Raw genomic sequence first — 27840 nt, forward strand, 5'->3', positions numbered from 1 at the left:
CAGCTCTCTCCTCTGCTAATCCCAGGCTAGCAAATGCTTTTGAAGAAAAAACCCTACAGAAGTAGATTAGTAGTAGGTGCCATTAAATTTTTGCTCTTAAGTGTATAAGAATGTTCATGGAAACATTGGTCATAAGAATAAAAGAAAGGAAACTATCTGCCAACTCTATCATAGAACAGCTGTTAAAAGGAAATGAACTGGATCTATATAGAGCAACATATATAGAATTTAAAAAAACCTGTTGAGTAAACAAAAAAGCAGCAAAATAAACTGTATGTTGTCAATTAAAAAACAAAAGAAAACGCTTACCAACCAGAATATGTTTCTAAAGGAATATGTACATGTATGTGAAAGCATTAAGAAAGATCTGGAAGGAAATTTAATTTTTAGAGAGTGTGGAAGGGGTTGGGATTCAAGGTAGTGGTAAAAGTTAACTTTATCTGTAAGATGCTAATTTTTAGAAAAGAAAATGTAATCATACATCACCTTTCAATTTAAAATTAATAAATTAAAATTTAAAAAGTGAAGAGTTGGGCCGGCCCGGTGGCTCAGGCGGTTAGAGCTCCATGCTCCTAACCCCAAAGGCTGCCGGGTTCGATTCCCACATGGGCCAGTGGGCTCTCAACCACAAAGTTGCCAGTTCAATTCCTCAAGTCCCGCAAGGGATGGTGGGTTCCGCTCCCTGCAACTAAGATTGAACACGGCACTTTGAGCTGAACTGCCTCCTGGATGGCTCAGTTGGTTGGAGCGCATCCTCTCAACCACAAGGTTGCCGTTTCGACTCCCACAAGGGATGCTGGGCTGCGCCCCCTACAACTAGCAACAGCAACTGGAGCTGAGCTGCGCTCTCCACAACTAAGATTGAAAGGACAACAACTTGATTTGGAAAAAAGTCCTGGAAGTACACACTGTTCCCCAATAAAGTCCTGTTCCCCAATAAAGTCCTGTTCCCCTTCCCCAATTAAATCTTTAAAAAATAATAAAATAAAATAATAAAAATAAGTAAGATAACCATTAAAAAAAAAAGTGAAGAGTCACCAACTTCAACTAGATTCTCCATGTTTCACTGGCCCCCTTTTCTTTCATTCTTTGTTAAACATTAAGCTTTCTCCATTCTTCTAAACTACAACCTCATACCATCTGCACTCCCATTAATAAAAAAACTCTCCCCTCTAGTTCACAGAGAAAATAGAAGCTATCAGAAAGGAAATTAAGTATCAATCTTTTCTTCTTTCTTGTCTCCATCATCTTAGTTTATTCTCTTGTGTGAATTATTTACTTGGTCTTAAATTTACAGCTTTTGTATTGCATTTGCTTCTTGAACTTGATTAATAAGAATGTTTCTCTTGTCTTTTTTTAATATGTGATGCCACTGTCCTAACTTATGTGTAGGAACACTACATCACTGTTGTCCTACACATAAGCTAGGACATAAGTTAGGACATTATGTGTCTAACTCACGTAAGCGACTCACTTAAGTGTAGAAAGCATCTTCATTTCGGTTTACAAAATCCTTTATATGGAAGATTAACGAGGGAGATCGTTATATTCTGCATAAAAACAAAACTAAGTTTATATACTAAAATCATAGTGTTCAGAGGCCATTAGCCTACCAATGGTCTTCCATTTTCACATTTAACTCTCTCTGATCCATTCTACATAAAATAGTTAAAGTTAGCTTCTTAAACATGAACTAGCTAGCCCTCCCCTGCTTAATATCCTCCAACGGCTTCCTAGTATACTTAAAATAAAATCCAGACTTCATCCAGAAGTCCTTGCCTAATTTAGCTCTGTCTAGCTCTCTTAATTATCTCTTTAAATTGATTAAGATTAATTTCAATACCACACTGGTCTTTTTTTGGATTCTTGAAACAAATCCTTGTTCTTTTCCATCTCAGGACTCTTACCCTCAAACTTTGTTTTCCCTCTCTCACTCTCCCAATATTTGCTGATAGAATAGCATGTGTAAAGTCACTTCCTATGGCTAGCTCCTCTTTATCCTTTGGATTGCAATTTACACGTCACCTCCTGAGAGGCTTTACCTGGCTACACCGCCTAAAATCTCATTTTCCATGTTATTCTCTAGTTACTTCCTTCATAAGCACTTACCACAATTTTTAATTATTTTATATTTTCATTGGCTTACTAGACTTTTCTGTGCCTCCCCCACCAGCCTGTGAACTCCATGAAGCCAGTATCCACAACTGTCTCATATCCAGCACTCAGTGAACATTCAATGGGTTTTTGTTGACTGAATGAAAAGGAAATTCCACATCCTGTCTCTCTGCTTCCAGTCAACCCCAGGGGCATTGACACATTTCTCAGCTCTACTGCTCTTAGGATACAATGGAAGAGGTCCTCTAGCTAAGTAAGGCCTTTCTCTCCCACGTCCTCAGGGAACTCCTTACGTCCTTGATTCTTTCTTCTGCATCTTCTTCTTTACAATCATTTCCTATCAGTACTGAAAGGTGTTCCCACTAAAACAACAAATCAGAAACCTAAGTTCCTTCCTGTTCAGGCCTCAGGTCAGCATGTGACCGTCCTCTTCCCCTGACTTTAAGGACTCAGCACCCCTTCTTAGACTCTTTTCAGGAAGACCTTCAAGTTGGGATTCCCCCAAGATCTTTTTTTCAACCCCAGTGAAAAGGAGGAGGTTCTTCCTCGGGGTAGAGTCTGGGAAGGAAGGGCTCTGCCAAGGGGGCGCTGAGTAGTGAGCCTGAGTGAGGTGGGGATAAAGCAGAGCTACGAAAAAAAAACCCCGAGGCCAGAGGTCAAGGAGGACCGGCGTTGCGAAGTGGACTTTCGCCTCTCTGACGTCTCCGGCGTAGACCAGAGAGCGGGAGGCGCGCGCCTGGCCGGGGCGGGCCCAGCAGCCTCGCGTCCTGCGGAGAAAGCGCGCGCTCGTGCGCGCCGCGGCCTCGATGCGCCTGCGCCGCCGTTGCCGGGCACCCGCCAGCGAAAGGACAAACTTGCGGAGGGGTGGCGGCAGCGGGGACTCCGGAAGCCCACCCTTCACCCGGAAATGGTTGTTGAGGAATATGGCGTTGCTGGTGCGAGTCCTTGTGAGTGAAGGAATCGTTTTGTATGGTCGTCCTCCGGGCCCTGGGGTTGGAGTCGGAGAGGGCGGGGGCCGGAGAAACTGGAGGGAAGTGCAGGAGGGGAGCCTGTGCGGCCGCGAGGCTGCGCCGCCGCCTCTCTGGGGGTAACAGAGGCAGCTTCCCACCTCCCTCTGCCAAGGGTTTGGCGGTAGCTTCCCATTTTTTGGTGGAGAGGGAGAGTGACATCGGACCTAAATTTGATGAAGTTTGTTTTTCCTCAGTTACCATCTGTGACCGCTTCCCCCTCAGGAAGAGGCAGCACATGGGGCACTGATTGGAGTTTTAAGAGACCTAGGTTCTAGTTCCTGTTCTGTCACTGATGCACAGTGTGACCTTGGGCAAGTCACTTTCAGGCCTCAGGGTCCCCATGTGAAAAACGAGGACGTTCATCTGCAGTCCCTTCGGATTCTGAGGTTCTCTGAGTCTGTTCAGATATCAGTACGTCAATTCTTAACTACAGTTAAGTGAAATACTATTATAGATTATTAAGTGGAAAGCTGCATGAGAACCAGGGTCCTGTCTGTTGTTTTTTCATTTTGCCTAGCACAGCGCCTGGCACGTCAGGCGTTCAATAAATATTTGTTCAATGAATGAAGGAAGGAAGGAAGCACTGCTAGACTTCTTAGCACCCTTATGGGGAGCTACTGCACCTCTTGTGATCCAGTCCCAATCCTTCTAGGATACTGTGACCTCGAGGAATTAAAGGAGAAGGAAAATAGCAGCAGAAACAGGTTAGGAAGATACAGAGTTTAGTTCCTAATCACGGAAGGGTGGGAGAACTTATAATTTTAGCAAGTCTTGCAAAACTGGGTCAAGGATGTTGTTCTTCATGGCAGACACTGCCTAGTCCTCCTGCCTCTGGCTATCTTTTGAATTGTTATTTTACACTCTTGTTTCTAATCTTTTTATATGTGGCTTACAAGGACTGCAGTTTGACTTCTTGTGTTCCTTGCCAGCCTAGCAAAGTGCAGTACCCTTGGTAGCTGTTCAGTAAATATTTGTTTGAAGAATAGCTTCTATAACCCACAGGAAGATTCACTTGAAGTAATTGTTGATGCCAGCGCAGAAATTGATTCAGATCTGAGGACTGCCGAGGAAATGGCAACTAGGGTGTCCTAAGTTATTTCGTTTTTAAGATGGGTATTTGGGGGAAAAGATGAAAAGTGCATTGGGCTGTATACCTGAAACATCTTGATTTATCTTGGAAGTTCGTGGATGCCTCAGCTATCTTAAATATTCTTGCTCTTGAGCATGCGTACTGTTTCAGGTTCATTTCTTCTTAGGTGGTAGTAGCATCCATAGAAACCAACTCTCTAACTGTCCTCTGTTAGTAGGATTTTTTACTTCTGTTTATTCCGTTCTATTCATCTTTTTAGATAAAAAGCAAGGTTAGATATGGAAAGTCACTTTCACTTTATACTGTGATTCTTTGATGGAAATTCCCTTAGGACTAGTTGAAAGTACTAGTAAACATGAAAGTAGCGGATATTTATTGATCACCTACTCTGAAGAATTTGGGTTAGGCACTCTGAAGAATTCACAAGTACAGGAAAGTGCACATGTCTAGGAGGCTGAAGAGCCTTCGGTTGAGTTTGGCTCCATGTACTTACTGTGGGTGTGACCTTGAGCAAGTCACCTACCTTCTCCCAGCCTCAGATTTTAACAGTAAGATTGGTAGGGTTTATCAGAGAATCAGTTGATACAAGGGATGTTTAAATGCTTTTCCTCCCTTCCTTTTAGTTAAGCAGCTGTTTGGAGTGTTTACTACATTCTAGGAACTATCCAAGGGATTGAGGATGAAAAACAATAGACCTCACTCAAGTTTATAATCTAATAGAAGAGACTCTAGAAAGCTACTAATACAGTACTTGAAATGCTGTGACAGAAGCCTGTACCAGGTGCTGAGGGAGCAGGTAGAGAGGCACCTAACCCAGCCTGAGGATAAGCATCTGCTTTGTGCCATTATTATCATTCAAATCATATAAACATCCATCAGAGAGAAATGCCTGACCTAAATGATAGAACGTAAGATAGAGAATGGGTACAAGAACATAGAAGAGAAGCATTCGCTTGTGCTAAGAATGCTGGACAACCAAATAACTGCGAGTAAGTTTATTTGGTTGGGTGGGCTCAGGGGCACTTCTGGGGAAATGTCAGGAGAGGAGGCAGGGCTTCTATATCATGGTTAGGAGTTGTAGGCAGAAGGGGTTATTGAAGTATTTTAAGCAAAGGAAGATTTATTTTGAAAGGTTTTTGATGCATGTACTTCCTTCTCTCCCCCCATTTAAACTTTTTAAATTGAGGAATAATTGATACACAATAAATTGCACTTATTTAATTGTACAATTTGATGTTTTGACACAGGCATACACCTGAAAAGCCATCACCACAATAAAAAGAATGAACGTATTCATCACTCCCAAAAATTCCTTTGTGCCCTTTTGTAATTCTTCGCTCCTCATGCTCTTCCCTCCCCCAACCACTGCTGTCTGGGGAAACATTTTTCCTTCTTCTCTCATTTTTTTAATTGAAATTTTAAAATATTTTAAAAGATAGTATTAAAAATTTTTTTTTAAGTCAACATAGTAAACATTTACATACCCACTATTAGATTTTTGTTTTAATACATCCCTGCAGCAGTTGTGGATGGATCAGAGAGAGCTGAGATTAGAGTCCCCAAAGCCAGTCAGAAACTGCTTAAGTAATCCTGGAAGTGATGCAAGCCTGTACTAAGGGGGAGGGGCAGTGCGGTTAAATTGAGGAAGGGGTGGTTTCAAGAGGAAATAGAGTCTACAGGGCTTGGTGAGAGGTTAGATGTTGAGGGTGAGGGAGAGGGAGGAATCTAATAGTAAGTCCCAGGTCAGCCTTTGATGACTGAGTTAATAGCAGTGTCCACTGAGACTATCCAGCTGGAGATTTTTTTTTTTAGCAGCTGGAGAGTTGATGTTCAGGAGAGAGAGAGAGAGAGAGAGAGAGAGAGAGAGAGAGAGAGAGAGAGAGAGAGAGAACTGAGATAAAGGTTGTATTTAAAGCAAGATGTTGAGATTTCCCAGGCAATAATATTGATAGCTAACATTTATAGGGCACTTACCATGTGCTAAGCACTCTTAAATATTTTATATATGTGAACTTAATCCTTACAACAGCCCTTTGGAAAGGTGAGCAGTATTCTTTTCCCCATTTTACAGATGAAGAAAATTGAACCACAGGGAGGTAGTATTTCTGAAGCACTCATTAGTCTCCCTTTATTTTTTCTTCTTTCGGTCTTGTTGGCCAGTTTTTTCCCTTCTTCAATGATGGGTTTGGGAAGGAGGAGGAAACCAAAACCCTGCCATTGCTGAGTAGCTCCAGCAGAGGAGCTGGACGTTTGAGTAGTACGACGGGATCTTACTTAAAGTGTTATGCGCGGTCCCAGGCATTGGGGATCCTTTTTGCTTTTCTTTGACAGCATTCGAAATTGCAGAAAGCCACTCTACTTTTAAAAGGAATTATAGTAAAATACACATAAATGTAAAATTTACCATTTTAACTATTTTTAAGTGTACAGTTCAGTGATAATAAATCCATTCACATTGTTGTGTTATCATCACCACCATCATCCACAGAACTCTTTTCATCTTGCAAAACTGAAATGCTGTACCTATTAAATAATAAATCCCCATGTCCCCCTCTACTCAGCCCCAGGCAACTACCATACTACTTTCCACCTTTATGATTTTGACTATTCTAGTACCTAATATAAGTAGAATCATACAGTATTTGTCCTTTTGTGCCGGCTTATTTCACTTCGTATAGTATCTTCTGGGTTCATCCATGTTGTAGCCTGTATCAGAATGGCCTTCCTTTTTAAGGCTGAATAATATTCCATTGTGTGTATATATCACATTTTGTTTATCCATTCATCTGTCAGTGGACACTTGGGTTATTCCACCTTTTGGCTATTGTGAAATAGTGCTGCAATGAACATGGGTGTACAAATATCTGTTTGAGTCCCTATGTTCATTTCTTTTGGGTATAAACTAAGAAATGGGATTACAGGAATGGATGATAATTCTGTGTTTAATACTTTGAGCAATCGCCATTCTGTTTTTCATAGCAGCTGCACCATTTTACATTCCCACCAGCAAAGCGCAAGAGTTCCAATTTCTCCACATTTTTGCCAACACTTATTGTTTTCTGTTGTTTTTTCTTTTATCTTAATGGGTGTGAGGTGATATCTCATTGTAGTTTTGATTTGCATTTCTCTAGTGATTAGTGATGTTGAGCATATTTCATATGCTTATTGGCCATTTTGTATATCTTTGGAGAAATGTCTATTCAAGTCCTAGACCCATTTTTAATCGAATTGTTTCTTTTTTTGTTGTTGAGTTATAGGAGTTCTTTATATATTCTGGATATCAATCCTTTATCATATATCTATTTTAGATCTCTTGAGTTTATCCTACTTGGAGTTAGTTGAGCTTGGATGTACAAATGGATGTTTTTCATCAAATTTGGAATGTTTTCTGCCAGTATTTCTTCAAATGTTTTTTCTGTTCCTTTATTTCTCTCCTCTCCTGAGATTCCCATTATACATGTGTTGGTACATTTTATGGTGCCCCACAGGTCTCTGAGGATGTTAAATTTTCTTCATTCTTTTTTCTTTCTCTTCTTCAGGCTGGATAGTCTCAATTGACTGACTTATCTTTAAGGTCACTGATTCTTCTGCTCAAATATGCTGTTGCAATTCTCCAGTGAAATGTTCATTTCATTCATTGTTCTTTTCAATTTCAGAATTTTTATTTATTTTTTTATAATTTCTTCATTGATATTCTCTATTTGGTAAGATATGGTTCTCATACATTGCTATAGTTCTTTAGACATGGTTCCCTTTCGATCTTATATATTTAAAATAGTTGGTTCAAAATCTTTGTCTAGTTTGTCTAATGTCTGGGCTTCTTTAGGGACAATTTCTATTGATTTCTCTTTTTCTATATATGGACAGTGCTTTTTATTTATGTGTTTCATAATTTTTGTTGAAAACTGGGCACTTCAAATAATATAATGTGGCACCTCTGAAAATCAGTTCTTTCCTTTCCAAGAGTTTGTTATTGTTTCTGTTTAGTGGCTTTTCTGAATTAATTATGTAACGTTAATTATTGTGTGGTCTCTGCTCAGTTTGTTTGGTGGTCAGATAATGCTCGGTTGGAGATTTCCTTAAATGCATGGAACCAATAAGTCTCCCAGTTTTTGCTTAGGGGCTCTGTGTGCATGGTGGGGCATGCTTTCAACATTCTGCCAGTCATTTGACAGCTCTGCCTTAACCATCATTTCCTGCCTGTGTAGAGCCTCAGGGTCACCCCAAGGTGAGAGGTTAGGGCATTCTCAGGTCTTTCCTGTTTATGTGCACAGCTCTGGGCATGTGTACAGTCCTGTGCATGTGCATGGCCTTTAGATTCATGAAGGAATATGCCAGAGCTTTTTCAAAACACCTATGAGCATCTCATTCTCCTGCTTTTCTCTTTAAGCTTTTTGGTTAGCTTTTTGTTTTCCACAAGTATTAGTCCTTGCCTCAGGCAGCCATGAAGTTAAGCAGTTGCCTCTCTTTTTTTTCAATCAGTGATCCTGGGGAAAACATTTTTCACGTTGGATGAGTTCCAAGACAGCCTTGGAAATGGAGTCTTCCAAGGAACTACCAGACAGACCAAATAATGCCAGTTCTTTGTGAATAAGGCTTTGGGGAGCATCAGTCCCATCAGGAGTCAACTTTTCTACGGAGAAGACTAGTTCCCTTTACTGAATATTGCTATTTAGAAATCTAGTTTGGACGCTACCTGTGGTCATTGCTACTGGGGTGTCATTGCTCTAGGCCCTGTCAGGACAATGGTGGGAAATATATGTATGTGTGTACATATGCATAAACATACATACATCTATTTCTTTATTTATCTATATATTAAAAGCCCATACCAATTACTCTTAATTCCAACCCAATACACAGGGTTTATTCTACCCTTCTGCCTTTTCATATTTGTAAACTCCTTTCTGTGATAGAAACCTGACCCCTCATTGTTAATATATTTGCTGATTTTGCTCAAATCCTTCCTGTATGTATTGAGTCTTTTGAAAGCTCTGATTGGATACCCCCAACAAAATGGGAGGAGGCATAGTATTCAGTAATTACTGAAGGAATGGTTGAACACTCTCTGCTCCTCCTGTCTGTGTAAGTATCCTTTTGTAACATGCCATATTGTAACTTGCAGGAGAGTTTGCTGTAGTAGTGTTTAGCCTTTGGACTATGGAATTGGATTAGTATTGATGGCACTGAGAATACAAGCATCACTGGAGAATTACAGAGTAAAAGATTTGCTGACTGTAGTCGGTCTTCATTATTCACAGATTCTCTATTTGTCAGTTCACATACAGTAGTCCCCTGCTCCCCCCACATCCACGGTTTTGCTTTCTGTGGTTTCACTTACCATGGTTAACCACGGTCCAAAAATATTAGATGGAAAATTCCAGAAATAAATTGCGCACCATTGTGAGTAGCGTGATGTAATCTCACGTCGTCCTACTCAGAGAGGAAATCATCCCTTTGTCCAGGTTATTCATGCTGTGTATACTACCCATCCGTTAGTCTCTTAGTAGCCATCTTGGTTATCAGATTGATGGCTGGCAGTATTATCCCAGTGCTTGTGTTCAGTCACCCTGATTTTACTTACTAATGGCCCCAAAGCCCAAGAGCAGTGATGCTGGCAATTCAGATATGCCAAAGAGAAGCTGTAAAGTGCTTCCTTTAAGTGAAAAGATATGTATGTATAGGAGAAAACATAGTGTATATTTAGGGTTTGGTACTATCTGTGGTTTCAGGCATCCACCAGGAGTCTTGGAATGTATCCCAGGCAGATAAGGGGGATACATTCTGTACTTGCTAAAATTTATGTGTAGTCCTAAAATCAATACTCAAGGTGCTTTTGCAGTCATTTGTGGACATGTACAGAATGAAAAATTTGAGCTACAACATGCATGTTCCTTGCTGAGGTTGAATAAGGCAATAGTCTGCCTCCTTGTTTCACCTTGTATACTGTAAACGAGTATCCTTTTCACGGTCTATTTAGTGCCATATTTTTTTGCATTTTTATGCTCTTGTTGATGACTTTCCTGTTTAAAATGGAGTCCAAGTGTAGTGCTGATGTGCTGTCTAGTGTTGCAGAGTGCAAGAAAGCTGTGATATTTCTTGAGAAAATGTGTGTGTTACACAACTTTGTTCAGGAGTGAATTATAGTGCTGTTGACTGAGTTCATTGTTAGTGAATCAATAGTATATATTAAATAAGGCATCTTTAAACAGAAACACACATAGAACAAGGTTCTGTATTGATTGGTTGATGAAAATGTTGTAAACAGAGCTTTGCAGGAAGCTAACCCTGTATTTCCCCTAGGAGCAATGGTTCAGTATTTGCTAACTCAGTGTCTGAGGTCACTTTGTAAAACATAGCTATGGGGAATAGGAGAATCAGCTACCTGTAAAGCCTTTTGGAGCTCATGTGTGAGCCAAGGAAAATACTATGTATCTTAGAAACCACATGCAGAAACAGACTGGTTAGTGGACTGATTCAGGTACAGCAAAAAAGAGAAAAAAGAAAAAAAGAGCTGGGCTCTCAGAATATTTTGAAATATAAATGTAAAATCACCTGCAATTTACAATATGCATAGGAAATGAAAACATGAACTCTAACTTAAAAATTTTAGTGTTGAAGGATGAGGCAAAAAGAATAAAACTGTTTCCCACTTAGTAATGGTGTATATATTCTCCTAAGTTAGAGCAATAATTTTAACAGGGAATGGCTATAAATGTTTTTCTGAACTTGGGAGTAGTTGAGATTTGCTAATTGGTATAGGCCTAATGACTTAGTACCTGTAAGAAGGAGATACTGTAAGTATTTCCACAGACTTATAAATAAAGAAGAGGCGGAAAGGAAAAAGCAGAATAGAGTCAGTAGAACCAGGACCTGGAGTATAGGGAGACTCCTTGAAGCAAATGAGCTTATGGTTTGGGAAGGAGTGAAGAAGAGAGTCCCAGAGCAACTGACTACAAGGGGACTAGCTTGTGTAGAGTGGAGTAGTGACTCCCAAACCAGAGAATCTGAGTCAGGTGTTGGAACTGCTGAGTGGAGACTACAGGGCAGGGTATGTGAGTATAATGATGAGCCTGGACGGGTCCAGTTGGTAAAGATCGGGTATGTAAGTTTGACTCAAGAGGTCCCTGGATCCACTGTGAGCTTTTGAGGAAGGGAATTCCAGGTTCAAAATATTTTAAGAAAACGCTTCTTGCTGCTGCGATAGTTTGCTAGGGAAAGAGACGCTTACTTACTTACGTAATTCAGTAACAATTGTTAATAACAATAATGATGCCTTTGTGTGTGTGTTTCACTGTTATCAACGTGCTTTTACAAATGATCCTTGGCACACTATTGTGAGGTAGCTTTTATTATTTCCCCTTTACATAAGAGAACATGGAGGCCCAGAGAATTGAGAAACTAGTTCAGGGTCATACAGCTGTTTCATGGCAGGCTTGGGATTCAAACACCCTTTCTGTTACACCTCAGCAGTGTCAATTAAAGGTTTGGACAAGAATTGCTGTTGTAGGATTGGAGAAGGAAAGAACAGAGCTGATTGTTCCTTTCTTCTAATAAGAACTGATTTAAAGTATTGGCATAAGCCCAAGTAGAGCCAAAATTACAGAGAAAAATTTTGTTGACATTGGAAAAAATATGATGAAATTCTTCAGAAAATCTTCCAAAAGTTTTCATTGTTCCTACTTGGTAATTTTCTCTTACTTTTTCTTTTCCTTTGGACATGAATCTGTATCCCATTGCATCTTATCCCATGTTTACATTTTTAGGAAAGGAACATCTGATATTGAATGATTCTGGTAAATCTGTCAGCATTAATAAACAAAAAAGCCAGTAACTACCTCTCATTTGAAAACCATCCCGACAAATCAAACCTCGGCTGAAATAAAATATTTTTGATTTTTACTTTTCATTGAAACAAGGTCTATGAGTGGCCTATTAGAAAGTTACGTAGTTTTAGAACTGAGACACTTTAGAAAGCATTTCTAGGTTTAAAATTCGAACCTCACCCTTGCCCTTTCCTGCCTACTCATAAGGAAATGGAGATTCAGATTGAACTTCATACTTACTGAGTTGGATATACTGCAGGGTACATTTGTTGATTTAAAATAAACTCCTGAGAAGCATTTTTCTTTATTTTAGAAAAATTAAACAAGGGTTTTTCTTTGTTTTATAGAAGCAACAAAGGCTCGTAGCTTACTAACTAACAGTGGAGCTAAGAATCAAATCAGTGCTTTTTTACTCCAAGTACATGGCTCTTTCCACAGTACTATGCTGTGGTTTAATTGGTTCAAGACTAGGTCATAGAGTGTTAGAGCTAGAAGGTGCTTTGGAGATATTCCCTTGACGCTTTCTTCCCATAAATGAGCATGGATCCTGGAATTGTGCTATCTGGGTTCAAATCCTAACCCTGCCATTTATTAAGTATGTGACCTCGGGAAGTTCCTTAGCCATACCTCAGTTTCTTTCTTTAAATACATTTTATTGGGGAATGTTGGGGGACAGTGTGTTTCTCCAGGGTCTATCAGCTCCAAATAGTTGTCCTTCAATCTAGTTGTGGAGGGCGCCGCTCAGCTCCAAGTCCAGTCGCCGTTTTCAATCTTAGTTGCAGGGGCTGCAGCCTACCATCCCATGGAGGAATTGAACCGGCAACCTTGTTGTTGAGAGCTTGAGTTCTAACCAGCTGAGCCATCCGGCCGCCCGGAAGCTCAGAGGCAGCTCGTTGTCTTCAATGTAGTTGTGGAGGGCGCAGCTCACTGGCCCATGTGGGAATCGAACCAGCAACGCTATTGTTCAGAGCCCGCACTGTAACCAACTGAGCCATCCATCCACCGCATACCTCAGTTTCTTTATATAAATAGGATAATAAAAATACACCTAAGTCATTGATTGTGAAGTTTAAATGAATTCATATAAGTAAAATACCTAGAAAAATGTTTGGCACATAGTAAGTGCTTATAAGTATTACTACTAATAATTGCTATGAGGAAACTGAGGATTGCAGTGTTTAAATTACTTATAAAAATCATATTAGAGTAGCTGAGTTAAAACTAGAATCCAGATATTTGACTCCTAATATCATAGTTTATGCTTGGCAAATTGTTTTCAAATAACTTGTGTATCCAGTCCTCATTATGACCCTATAAGGTCTATAGGTCAAGTGAAAGAAACCCTTGGATTCCCCAGGGTTGGTTCCCAGAATAGAGATTTCTAGTTCTGTATACATAGATGCCATTTATACAATGGAGTGTATTTCAGATTTATAAAATAAAGTAGCCTTCTCATTTAGCAAGATAGAAGTCCTTCTTCCTCCAGCCTAGCCTTTTACTTTGGCCTAGAGTTTTCTGAGGTCAGTAATGCCAGAGGGAAAAATTGAACCACCATCATAATGCAGCCATTTAATCTCTCTTTTGTCTTGGAAATCAAGTTGCCCAAATGTGATTTCCCACCCTAAAAATTTCAGCCCTAATTTCTTCATCCTTTTGGGGATGATGGTAATCTCAGCACTGCTCATCTAAAGGGATTCTATGAAGATCAAATAAATTCGTATTTATGAAAAGATATTGCAAACTCGAATTTAAATGATAATTTCATTGTAAAATGCCCCAAGTCTGTTTATTTTGTTCCTCTCCTGACAGGGAGCACATATTCTGCTGCGTGAGTCAGCTCTTTCTAGAGTTTGTTTAGTTCATAGATCCAGAATGGGCATAGTATGTCTTAACCTTGAAGAGATAAGCATGACGAGGCTTGATTCTCGTCCTGTTTTGGATGTGCTCCGTTCATGTGCCCTGTTCTGGCAGGGTTTCTCAACTTAGACACGCTCTTTGCCTTCTACATGTGGAGTCTGCTATAGATTCTTGACGGACTGTTTTTTCTTTCTCTAGAGGGACCGGATTAGCATCTCCCAGTGGTTTCCAGTATGCAGCCGATTGGTACCTGTGTGTCCTACACAGGGACAGTGTGGCAGGGCTCTGTCTGGCACTTCCCAGGTAAGGTTTGTTGTTCCTTTGGTTGGTATGAAAACCTTAGTGTTTATGTGTAAATGTCATGTATTTATAAATTAGCCAACCAAATTGAGTGATGGAAAAACCTCATGAGACCACTTGTGGGTCTCTGTGGTGTGTCTCAGGACTGATTCCTACAGTATGATGTCTAGGGCGTTGCTTCTAAATACCCCAGCAGTGGAACTTAGCCCAGGATACCATGCTACAGTCGGACGCTTTTTACTGTTGGGAGTGTTTCCAGATATTCATCTCAGAGTTAACTTTGCTTCAGTTTTCTTTTCATAACCACTTTGATTTGGGGTAAGAAATGTTTCTTTCTTTTTTTTTCATGAACATAAAATCCGAAGAACAATTATTTGAGGCCTCAGTTTACCACTGACCACATCATTCATTATAATGTACTTTACCTTGGACCCTCCTTGAGAGATTTTTCCTTCTGATTTTTATTAATTGTACAAATAATTTAGTAATAAAGGAAATAAAAATCACTCATGACTTGGGAGAGCTGGAAACCACCTCTGATTTGGTACTGATTGATTTCAATTGATTTTTGCTTAAATAAACTCTTAAGAGTTTTAGAAGAAAAAAAAACAAAAAACATCACTCATGACTTCAAACCTGAAAATATCTGCTGGTTCTTTTCCAGTTGCAAGCGTGTGTGTGTACTGTTTTTCCCTTAGGTATCTTAAAATATTTTATATTTTGGTGCCTTTTCACTTATTTGAGCAGACATTATTCATGTTGGTAGATAGATTTTATAATTAAAATTTTTCTTTTTAAATAAATTTATATTGGGGAACAGTGTGTTTCTCCAGGGCCCATCAGCTCCAAGTTATTGTCCTTCAGTCTAGTTATGGAGGGTGCAGCTCAGCTCCAAGTCCAGTCTCTGTTTACAATGTTAGTTGCAGGGGGCACAGCCCACCATCCCCTGCAGGAATGTTCTGAACTGGCAACCTTGTTGAGAGCTTGCTCTCTAATCATCTGAGCCATCCGTCTGCCCCTCCAGAAGCTTAGCTGCAGCTCATTGTCTTCAGTCTAGTTGTGGAGGGCGCAGCTCACTGGCCCATTGAATCAGCAACCCTGTTGCTCAGAGTTTGCGCTCTAACCCACCGAGATGTGTGGCTGCCCTCTATAATTAAATTTTTAATGGCTACATGTTATTCTATTTACTTAGCATTTGTTTGCTATTAAAATTATTTCCAAGTTTTATTGCCATTATAGGCTTTAATGTAGTTACCATTTTCTTGATATATAATTTTTCTTATATTTAATTATTTATTAAAGATTAATTCCTAGGATGCTATACCCTGGGTCAAAGAATATGAGCAGTTTCCCTCTCCAAAAAGTTGTTTTAATTTATACTGCCATGAGCAATGAATATATAGCTAGTATTTCATCGTTACCTCCCCTAAATTTGGTGTTTTTAAAATAAATTTAAACTAATTAGGTAGAAAATGCTACCTTGTTTTGCTTTGCATTTCTTTATCAGGGTTAAACATTTTTTTCTATGTTGGTCAGTTGTGTTCTAGATTGGGAAAATTGTGTGCTTATATCATTTCTCCATTTATCTGCTGGGAATTCATTTTTCTTACCAATTTATATGAATTCCTTCGGTAGCCATTAACTTTATATCAAAAAAAATATTTTTGATATATATAGCTACAGATGGTCCCGACTTACAATGATTTGACTTATGATATTTTGACATTACAGTGGTGCAAAAGTGATATTCATTCAGTAGAAACCATACTTCAATTCTGAATTTTGATCTTTTCCTGGGCTAGTGTTAACGTACGTGGTACAATATTCTGGTGATGCTGAGCAGTGCCAGCAAGCTGCAGCTCCCAGTCAGCCCCGGGGGAAGCAACTGATACCCTCCAGTGTATTCATTGTGTAGATGATTTTGGGGGTAAGCAACTGATACCCTCCAGTGTATTCATTGTGTAGATGATTTTGTCCAAATTAGGCTAATAATGTACGTGTTCTGAGCACGTTTAAGGTAGGCTAGGCTGAGCTATGATGTTTGGTAGGTTAGGTGTATTAAATGCATTTTTGACTTAGGATGGTTTTATTGGATCGTAACCCCATCATAAGTCAAGGAGCATCTGTATATATGTTTATATAAATATATACTAAAAATATAAAATATAGAGTAAGTCCCTCCAACAAGTATGTAAGCTTTTCCCTTCTGAAGACGGGTCTTGTTTGTCCCTGTATTTCCTGGGCTTCTCACTAAGCCAGGCACAGAGTAGACACTAAATGTATGTTGAATGAATGAGAATATGCCTGTGCAGAAGAGGAAGCTACTCTGGGTAGTCAGGCCACTATTTCTTTTCAGAGTTGGGCTGTGTTCTATTGCTTTTTGTGCATTGGAAAATTTTGATAGAATTTATCATATGGTTCTAAATCATATGTTACTTGTGTGTGCATAGATGATGGGGTGGGGAACTCATTATATGAATCTCTGACTTGTGTCTTGTTCTTTGAATCAATAAACATTTCTGGAGTACCTAATATGTACCAAGTATTGTATTAGGCTTGGGGACAGTGTTATAGCAAAACATTCATGTAAATAACTAGGGTAGTTTATTTCATGCTGACAAGATGTAATTTTAGCCAGTGTAGGAAACTGGACATTTTGTCATTATTTAATGACTGTACCTCACTGGCACATATTCCCATCTTTGAGAACCCCTGGTTGGAAACCTTTATCTCAGAATGACATCCTCAGGGACATGTCTGACAGAGAGGCAAATTTGGTTCAGAATGAGGAAGAACTTTGTGTTAGTTAGAATTGTGGTGTAATAGAATGTGTGGGCTGCATTTTGATATAGTAAATGTCAAATTTACTTTGTCAATTTCAGGCAGTGGTTGGAAGGCTGTATGTTAGGGCATGTAATAGAGGGGTCCTTCAATGATTGAGTGGTAGTATCAGATGATCTCTAAGGTAGTGTCAAAGGCTATAATTCTATTATTTTCAAAAAGCTAGGGACTTTGTACTTTCATCCGTCTTTCCTACATAACCTCTTGAAGTTCTGTCATACTTTAATGAATCAACTTTTTAAAAAAAATTTATTTTGAAATCATTTAAACTTACAGAAAAGTTGTAAAAATAGTAGAGTTCCCATATACCCTTCATTTACTTCCTCTAACGTTAACATCATATATAATCATAGTGCAATTATTGAAACCAAGAAATTAACACTGATATAATACTGTTAACTAATCTGCACACCTTTTCCTAGCTTTACTAGTTTTTTCCCCTAATGTCCTTTTTTGGTCTCTCAATTTGGGTTTGTCTAATATTTTCTTGTAATTAGATTGAGGTTATGTATCTTTGACAAATGTGATGTTCCTTTCTGGTGCATCAGATCAGAGGATACATGATGCCAATATGTCTTATTGCTGGTGGTGTTATCTTTGATCAGTTGGTTATTACATTGGTGCCTGTCAGGTTCTCCAGCTATGAAGTTGTTCTTTTCCTTTGTGATTAGTAAGTATCTTGTGAGAAGATACTTTGAGACTATGCAAATATTGTTTCTCATCATACTTTTGCTCACTACTTTTAATATCAATCGGTTCTTTTTTTAAAATGACATATAATATTAATTCATTTTAAAATTGTTGTAAAAAACACATAACATTAAAGTTACCACCATTACTATTTTTTTTTTTTTAGTGGCATTTTCTCATTTTTTTTTTTTTTTTTTAAGATTTTATTGGGGAAGGGGAACAGGACTTTATTGGGGAACAGTGTGTACTTCCAGGCCTTTTTTTTTTTTCCAAGTCAAGTTGTTGTCCTTTTAGTCTTAGTTGTGGAGGGCGCAGCTCAGCTCCAGGTCCAGTTGCCATTTTCTAGTTACAGGGGGCAAAGCCCACCATCCCTTGCGGGAGTCAAACCAGCAACCTTGTGGTTGAGAGGACACATTCCAACCAACTGAGCCCTCCGGGAGGCAGCTCAGCTCAAGGTGCGGTGTTCAATCTTAGTTGCAGGGGGCGGAGCCCACCACCCCTTGTGGGACTCGAGGGATTGAACTGGCAACCTTGTGGTTGAGAGCCCACTGGCCCATGTGGGAATCGAACTGGCAGCCTTCGGAGTTAGGAGCATGGAGCTCTAACCGCCTGAGCCACCGGGCTGGCCACCATTACTATTTTTAAGTGTACAGTTCAGTAGTGGAAAGTATATTCACATTATTGTGCAACAGCTCTCTAGAACTCTTTCATTTTTCAAAACTGAAACTCTATACCCATTATACGGGTCCATTACCCCCTCCAGCCCTTGGCTGCCATCTTTTTACTTTCTGTTTCTGTGATTTTGACTACATTCCATAGTATGTAAGAGTGTAATCATCATTATTTGTCCTTTTGTGACTTTTTTGCTTAGCATGATGTCCTTGAGGCTTAGCCACATTATACCATATAACAGGGTTTCCTTCTTTTTTAAGCCTTCCTAATATTCCATTATATGTAATACCACATTTTCTTTAGCTATTCATCTGTTGATGGACATTTGAGTTACTTCCATATCTTGGCTATTGTGAATAATGCTGCAGTGAACATAAGTGTGCCAGTATCTCTTCAGGATCCTGCTTTAAATTCTTTTGGATAGATACCCAGAAGAGGGATTGCTACATCGTGTGGTAATGGTATTGATGGTTCTTGACTGATCACTGTGTATTTGCTTAATGGTGATTTTCTACTTCTATCCTTACTACATTGTTGATTGAATTCTACTGTAAGAAAGAGCTGTCACTTCTTCCCCATTTATTTATTTATTCAGTTATATTAGAAGGAGCTCATGGATATTTATTTTCTTCTATGAATTATAATCCATTATTCTCATTATTTATTTTGTTGATCAAATTGTTCCAGCTTTGGATATTGGGAACTCCTTCAAGTTCCTTTCATCACGCCTTCATCATTTTTTGAACATTTCCTTATTTCCTGGCACCACAAGATATTTCAGGTTCATATTGTATTTTCTTTGCTCTAGCCCGAGTTTCAACAATTTCTCCAAGGAGCCCTGGTTCCTTTTCTTGGAGAATGGTATTTAGAATATTTAGAAATCAAGATCTGGTTGTTAAGTGTGCATGAGTCTGTGTTATTAAACTCTACATAGGTTTTTGAAAGCTGCTTGATATAGGATGAGGAAGATAGTGCTGAATATATGTTCTACCCCTTAATGAAGTTTACTTTTTTAAACCTTAGTGTCGTCATTTCTAAAATGGGAAAAGAATAGCATCTATTTTGTAAGGTTGTTGTGAGATAAATTTAAGTAAAACACTAAGCATATAGGTGCTGGGCATATAGAAGATTTTCAATAAGTTGTACCTAGTATTTTTTTTGCTATTTATGTTCGTGCTACTTGGGCAAATTTTCTCCTCACTGTATAAATTGAAACTTAAAAAAAAAAGGTTGGTGCTAAAACTATCGTTAAGTTTCAGCCTCTTTCTGGGTCTTAGTTTCCTCATCTGTGAAATGAAAAGGTTGGACTTAGATCTCTGAGATTTCTTCCAGCTCAAGTGTTATTCTAAGTTACTCCTTAGTTCTTCATTTTCTCTTTCTCCAAGCTAAACAGCCTTAGTTCATTTTAACCTTTCCACTAAGACCTTTTATTCATCTCTTTGATCATTCCTGTGGTTCTTTTCTGGACCTTCTCCAGATTGTCCTTCTATTTAAAAAAAAAAAACACACAAAAAAACAACAATCCACCTAGTTTTTATTGAGTGTTAATTCCATGCCCAGAATGGTGTTGAGCATTGGGTTAGGAAATAAAAGAAATATAAGATAGACTGTGGAACGGACCTTACAGTTTTGCTAAAAGGACCAAACATACCCGTGGTATCCAAGAATTGCTTGAGTCCTTCCCTTCCCCCTTCCCTTTCCCCTTCCTTCCCTCCTTTCATCCCTCCTCTCTCCCTCCTTCAAAGTCTCTTCACTTTCAGAACCTTTTTGGAAGTGAAAAATAAGGGCAGAAACCTTATATTCCTTTTAACAAGGGGCTGCCTGCAAAAGACCTTATTATTGGAGTTGTCTGGAACGGGTCTTTACATTTATATTATGCATTATAGTTTAGACATCTCTTTCACATACGTTATTTTATTTGGTTCTCCGAACAAATTTATGAGATAGGAAGAGCTAGTGCTTCAGCCCACGTCTTCTGACTCAGTATTTTTCTCTTTCATTACACTATGCTTCCTTACCTCTGCCTTCTCACTCACTTTCTCTCTCCTGCCCACTTCTTAAGGCTTCTCTATAAAGTGTTTTCTGATGACTCTAGGTCATTCTTTTCTGGCTCTAAATTTCTGTTGTTTACACTGCCTATTCCACATCTTTGAGCATTTTTGTACATTTTACTAAATATAATAAAATTCAGAAAAAGGCATGCATCGTAAGCATACAGCTCAGTGAATTACTACAAATTGAACATAACCAGCATCTAAATCAAGAAGTAGAACTCCAGAAGGCTCCTTGATCCTCTTCTAGTTACTGCCCCAACCAAGGTTAACCATTGTCTTCACTTTGAACACCATAGAGTGGTTTTGCCTTTTATACCTGTGGGATGTACTCTCTTGTGTTTATCTGCATTCGTTGAACTTTGTTTTAGAAATTCACCCATGTTGCTCTGTGTAGTAATAGTTTATTCATTTTCATTGTCGTATAGTATTGTTATATGGATATACTGTGATTCATGTATCCATTCTTCTGTTGATGGATATTTGAATTGTTTCCAGGTTGGGCTTTTATTAATAGTGCCACTATGAACATTCTTGTACATGTTTTTTTTTTTTTTTAAGATTTTTATTGGGGAAGGGGAACAGGGCTTTATTGGGGAACAGTGTGCACTTTCAGGACTTTTCTCCAGGTCAAGTTGTTGTCCTTTCAATCTTAGTTGTGGAGGGTTCTGTCAGCTTCAAGTTGTTGTTCTTAGTTGTGGAGGGCGCAGCTCAGCTCCAGGTCCAGTTGCCGTTGCTGGTTGCAGGGGGCACAGCCCACCATCCCTTGTGGGAGTCGAACTGGCAACCTTGTGGTTGAGAGGACGCACTCCAACCAACTGAGCCATCCGGGAGCTCACCGGCAGCTCAGCTCAAGGTGCCATGTTCAATTTTAGTTGCAGGGGGCGCTGCCCACCATCCCTTGCGGGAGTCGTGGAATTGAACTGGCAACCTTGTGGTTGAGAGCCCGCGCTCCAACCAACAACTGAGCCATCCAGGAGGCAGCTCAGCTCAAGGTGCCGTGTTTAATCTTAGTTGCAGGGGGTGGAGCCCATCATCCCTTGCGGGACTCGAGGACTTGAACTGGCAACCTTGTGGTTGAGAGCCCACTGGCCCATGTGGGAATCGAACTGGCAGCCTTCAGAGTTAGGAGCACAGAGCTCCAACCGCCTGAGCCACTGGGCCGGCCCTTCACTTAATATTTTTAGACTGTATTGACCGCGGTTAACTGGAACCTCTGAAAGTGAAACCACAGATAATGAGGGATTACTGTATTATTTCCTTTAATCCATCATTACAACTGAGGTTCAGTAACTTGCCCTTGGCCGCCTAGCTTGTAAGTGACAGAAGCAAGTTTTAAACTTAAAATTGACTGATGTTAAAGTCTTTGGTTTTCCCCCGCCCCCCATATATTGCACTGTTGCCAATGTTTAAATAGGTACGTATTGCAATTCTAGTTGTCTCAGGTTTATTTAGTTCCAGTTTTCCAGGGCCAAATCCTTTTATCAATTCACGTATTCCCCAGATATTTACTGAGTGCCTAACCCAACAACATTCTAGGTGTCAATCTTGGATCCTCTTGATGATCAGATCACCAGGAATTGGGTTAAGCAAGCGTCTATAGTCTACTTTGAAGCAGCTCGGCTTAGGTTAGATGCACCCTCTAAGTGAATGCTCAGTGTTAATTTACCTCTGTTTTTTTGTTTGTTTTTGTTTTTTAAATCCCCAAGTGGCCTCAGATGAGCCAGTCCCTAGCATGTGGTGGATCAGAACAGATGCCTGGAATAGACATGCAGCTGAGTAGGAAGTATCACACCACAAATAAGGTGAGAATATTAGTGCTTTCTATGTTTATAGAGTACTTTCACACAGGAGTTCTTATTTGAATCTCAGCAAAATTGTTAGTGGGATGAGGCAAGGAATTTTATCCAGCGCAGAAGGTGAGGCTCAGGGAAGTGAAATGACTAACTCAAGGTCACAAGGATGGTAAGTGACAGACCAACTGAATATTTGAACCAAAGGCTTCTGATCCATTGGTTCTGTATTTCTTCCATTGTACTGTCTTGCCTGAAAAATACTTTAGAGAAAGAAGTCCTTATGAATTTTTTTACATGTTAAACATAAAGTGATATATAACTTTTGGAGAATTATTGGTTCTATAGCCTGCCTTCATTTGGAGAGGCTTAGCATTAGAACAGAGTTTTCCTTGGAGTTTATTTGCAAACTGCAAGAGTCGTGTCTTCTATAGTTATTAATAAAATTTGTTATACTAAAAAATTTGAGAGTCCAAAAACATTTATCCAGTGAGTATTCGACTGCTATCAGACAGTATTTTTCTTTCCTTTTCCTGTTCTATAAATAAACATAGAATATTCCTCTTCTCAGAATTGTTCTTTGGGAAATGAGGGTCAAGATTTTCTTTAAAAAGTACTCTTTTTCATAGAACTTTTATTCTGATACCCCAAATCTATCATTTCCTAAACGTGGGTTCATAGGCATATGGTCATTGAGGGGAGTATGTCTTGTTCTGAAATTTGGAGGACATCTATTAGGTAGAGATGCATATGTGTTTGCACTGAATGATGAGATGACCAGAAAAACATGAGAATTAGAAATTTGAGGTGAAAAAAATTCTAAGCAATAAAAATGCCCTTAGACCTAATGAGAAACAAAAGTATTCTTTAAAAAAAAAAATCTTTTTTGCAACTAATTTTGGCCCCCTTCTTTTTGGTTAAATAGCTTTCTACCACCAAGGATTCTCCACAGCCTGTTGAGAAGGTTGGTGCCTTCACGAAGATAATAGAAGCAATGGGATTCACAGGACCTTTGAAATACAGTAAATGGGTAAAGTCTTTTAAGTTCTTCTCATTTTTCTGTTTGGGCTTTGTGTTTTCTGCTCCTCATAGAAGGTGTTTTTTAAAGCTTCTGCTTTGCTTTTGTGAAATTCATACATTATTTTGAAAGCTTCAAAATGTGTTGTTGCCCCCTGCTCTCCTTTCTAAGTCAGATCTACACATATCTATACAACATGTGAGGCTGAAGTACTCTCTCTGATTCCTCAGATATCTCAGAAGCAAGCAAGCCAGTAAGACTGGGCTTTCCAGGCCCACGCTACATGATATGCCATGTAGATGAGTTCTAAGGAATTAGACAGGTCAGATGTGACGGACAGTGTTCTTAAGGAAACATTACTCTCTGATGAATCTCTATTCATAAGTAATTTTTACTCGATCATTGTATTGACTTATTATCGTGGGAAATTTGCTAGCTGTATCATTTCTAGTCAACTCTTGGCCTAGCATATAACTACTGCTACATAGTAGTTGTTATAACTGAATGAATGTCCTCTCTGCATCAGGTGCATACTGCCCCAGACGTGTGTTTTTTTTAACCAATGGCTCTAACCAATTAAATAAAACGTTGGCCATTCAGTGTTTTTCATTCCAGTTATCACCTAGTACTACGAATTTCTCTCTACCATTATGGTATAAGTGCCTTTTAAGGTTGCTAGAAGGTTGGATAAGCCTAATCAGTCATAAGTTATATATTAAAGCAAGCCAACACAAAGCAGTAGGGAAGACTTTTCTAGAAAATGTCATAGCTCTGCCCAAAATGACCAAATAATGCCATTTATACCATTTTAACAAATTGGATTCAAATTATAATTTCGATTTTATTAGACGTCTACTTTTAATTTCTTCTTATAATGTCTGGTTGTCTTCCTAACAATTTTCACTGTAGCGAACGTAGGCTTCTCTCTATAATCTCCCTTTTACATAAATTCTGAAACGCGAACAGTGATTCCACAAACATTTTGTTTTTAAGGGGCTATGAAAAGTATAGAAAATAACATACTAGATAATAATGATATTCTTGAGACGTTAAGAGTTATGAAGTGCCTTCTTAATCATAAAAGAAATGTTAGTTGTGTTTATTAAAGTTATCTTTCCTACATCGTAATTCTTTGACAATTGATAATTATTGGTGTGTTTGGTAATGTTATTCACCACAATCTTTTCCTCTATTAAAAAATGGCTGTGATTATCACATTTGGGTTTACAAACTTAAAATAAGTGTTTTGCTTGAAAATTAGAAATTAAAGGAAAGGGAAATGAGAGCAGAAAGAAAGAAAAGAGAAAAAAAATCGGTTTTAGTAATTTGATGGTTGGGTTCCACTTGGTTGCTTCTTCCACTTGGTTGCTTCTATATGCTTTTGCTAGTCTGTTTTTTTATGATTCCAGAGGGAAAGTTGGCTACCATTTGGAAGACTATTAAATCACCAGAAAATTTCTTCACGTTTTAGCTTAAGTTAGCCTCTGATTTTTCTTAATTCCCTTGTGACCTTAACTAAGTCTCTAATATCTGCGTTTAAAAAATCTTTTGTGATGTGGCCATGTCTACTTTCTATAACCTTCATTTTTAAATTCATGACTTCAAAACATCAGAATATGACATTTTGGTATAATTTATGTGGGAAAATATAGGTAGAGCTTTCCATTTTGAAAGATTATGAGCCCTTTTACGCAAATGCTGACTCAGAAATCTATGGCTATACATTTGTTTTGGATTGCACTGGCAAGATTCTTTGAGTTTTGTGTTTTTTTACGTGTCTTTGATTAGGGAGTAAAATGACTACTTACTTGTCTGTCCACATTAGCAGTATCAACCGTCTTTCCTCCATCTTTTTCTGTAATGTTTTCATGTGGCGTTCCATTTTTCTTTTAGATTCATATCTAGGAATTTAAGAGTAGCTTTTCCTTACCTATTTGACTATTCTGAAATAAGCATTCTTTGTCATTATCTTTATATAGCAGTGTCAGGTGAGACGAGGATAACACTTACTAGACTCAGCCACATGTCATAGAATAGGCAGTTTCCAGATTAGCATTAAGCAAAAAAAAATTGTTCCAATTCTGAAGGATACTGATGAACGGGAATACATTCAGGAGTGGGCACTGAGCCTTGTGGAGGCCTTAGAAACCACAAACCATGTTGAATGAAGAACAGGTGAAGGAAATAGGTATACTCAGCCTGGAAAAGAGAAGACATGGCTCTTCTCAGGTATTTGAGGGGCAAATGTGAAAAACAAAATGAAGATACTTAATATGAAGTATTCCAGTGGGCAGGTGATGTTTAGTGAATGTTACATGAGGCAGATTTAAGTTCAATAAACAACAATCTAAGAATTGTCCTTCAGTAGGAGAGGCAGCCTCACAGGGTCATAGGACTTGTTTGAAGCCCAGATGGTTGACCATGAATCAAGAATGCTGTAGAAGGAATTCCAGTACAGAATAGAAGGTTCAGATGACTTCAGAGCCCTTTCCCTTAGTGCAAGCCTTTTCCTAGATTTGTTTTTCATCTTGTGGGATGGTACAAAATGCAGCAGTTAGTGGGAGAGCTGATTTTCATTTCCAAAAGTTGTCTTAGGTGCTTCTGTTTTAGTCAGGTAGACCGGTGAAGTCTTCCAAAGTTAGAATGAAATAAACACGAAGTCATCTGAGGACCAGAACAATTTGTATGTATTGACTGGAGGGAAATTTAGTCCACCTACCTCCTTAACTTATATTAGCACGTGAATCTTGAAGAGGTTCGTTCTCTCCTCAGGTTGTTATTTCCAGTCCCTGTGTGATGGTCTTAAGGGACTTCCTTTAGACATTTGTCCAGGAAAATGGCTCACTAAAGGCTTGGCTTCGCTGTAGGAAAAGTGAGGAACTATAAAATGCTCCTGATTGCCCCAATATGAGCACTGTATAAATAATACTGGCCAATCTGGTGACGTCTTCATTATTTGTAATGAATGCTTTCTTCATGAACATGTTGTGGGGCAAAACCTCCTTCTCAAGGAAAGATTTGGGCCTTGGAGGCAAGTCTGCCTTTCCCAGGTGGGGTGATTAATTAATGAATCTAGAGGACTCTCCAACTAAGAATCTGAAGGAAACTGCAGAGTTAAAAACAAATCAAGAAATAGGCCATTAGGAATTGTATTTAAAATGATAAATGTATCTATAGTTGAACTAGGCCATAAGCTCCATGAAAGCAGGAGTTTTTGACTGCTTTGTGTACAGCTCTATTCCCAGCATCCAAATCAATGCCTGGCACTGAGTTAGGTACTCAGTAAATTGTCAAATGAAGTGAAGAGCTAGCATATGTCCTAACCCCCTGTCACAAGGATAGGTCTGTCAAAGGCCAAAGGATTAGGATAATGATATCATTAGGATATCATCAGTTTGATGATTGTACAGACCAGTGGTTCCCAAAATGTGTTGTATCACATACTTCCAAGAACCTGCAGGTGTTAACAAAGTTAAATAGGCTTGTTTTTCAGCCTACTGATATATTGATTTGCAAACGTTAAATCAACTCTATATTCCTGGGATAAATCCCACTTGATCATGATAATTGTCTTTTTTAAATATTGATGGATTTGATTTGTTAATGTTTTGTTAAGGATTTTTGAATTTATGTTTATGAAGGCTCTAGTTTTGTTTTCTTCTGATGACTTTGGTTTAATTATCAGAGTAATGTTGGTCTCATAGAATGAGCTGGGAAGTATTCTTTTCTCTTGTTTTTTGGAAGAGTTTGTAGATTTGCTATCATTTCCTTAGATGTTTGGAATTCTGTAGTGATGCCATTGAGACTAGAGTTTTCTTTGTGGGAAGGTTTTTAACCACAAATCGAATTTCTTTAATAGATATAGGACTATTCATGTTATTTTTTTATTTTTAGTGAGTTTTGGTAGTTTGTGGCTTTCTAGGAATTTATCCATTTCATCTAGGTAATCAAATTTATTGGCCTAAGGTTTTCCATAATATTCCCTTATTATCCTATCTTCAGGAGTTCTAGTGATGTCCTCTCTCATTCCTGATATTGGTAATTTGTATCTTCTCTGTTTTTTGTTTTTTTCTTTATCAGTGTGACTAAAATTTTACCAATTTTATTGATATTTCAAGAACTAGCTTTGACTTCTTTAATTTTCTATATTATTTTTCTATCTTCAATTTTATTTCTGCTGTTAGTCTTTATTATATCATACTTTCTGCTTGCTTTTAGGCTTAATTTGCCCTTTTTGTTCTAGTGTCTTATCATGGATTTTGTTTAATTGTAGGCTTCTAATGCTGATTTACTCCCCATATAGGTATATCTGATTTCCACTTGTTAACATGTTCTATTTTCCCCTATATGAGCTTTAGACAAAAACCTTGAAATCATCACAGGCCTCAAATTAGCAAATAAAAAAATCTTAATTATAATCATAAACATAATTCTTCCTTAATTTATTATGGGTATTTCTACCCATCAGACTCTAGAGAGTATAGAGAAATCTGAACATTATATACAGAAGGTGCCTCAAAAATGTATACATACTGTAAGAAAGGAAAAAACTGTATTAAAATTGTAATACTCAATAT

The 27840-nt window shown here is 38.5% G+C and overlaps 1 protein-coding gene across 1 annotated transcript in view; it reads left to right on the forward strand.

Annotated features, from left to right (window-relative positions):
* The first annotated feature begins 2904 nt into the window (after window positions 1-2904).
* The window catches only part of UQCC1 (ubiquinol-cytochrome c reductase complex assembly factor 1), a 90186-nt gene continuing 65250 nt past the window's right edge, over window positions 2905-27840 (forward strand). Inside the window, exons 1-4 of the mRNA XM_019733379.2 lie at window positions 2905-3062; window positions 14097-14201; window positions 22162-22257; window positions 23171-23275. Coding sequence (XP_019588938.2) covers window positions 2922-3062; window positions 14097-14201; window positions 22162-22257; window positions 23171-23275 — 447 coding nt within the window. The 5' untranslated portion in view covers window positions 2905-2921. The remainder of the gene's footprint in view (window positions 3063-14096; window positions 14202-22161; window positions 22258-23170; window positions 23276-27840) is intronic.

Source organism: Rhinolophus sinicus, linkage group LG13 (assembly GCF_036562045.2).
Source record: "Rhinolophus sinicus isolate RSC01 linkage group LG13, ASM3656204v1, whole genome shotgun sequence".
NCBI classification, from domain to species: Eukaryota; Metazoa; Chordata; class Mammalia; order Chiroptera; family Rhinolophidae; genus Rhinolophus; species Rhinolophus sinicus.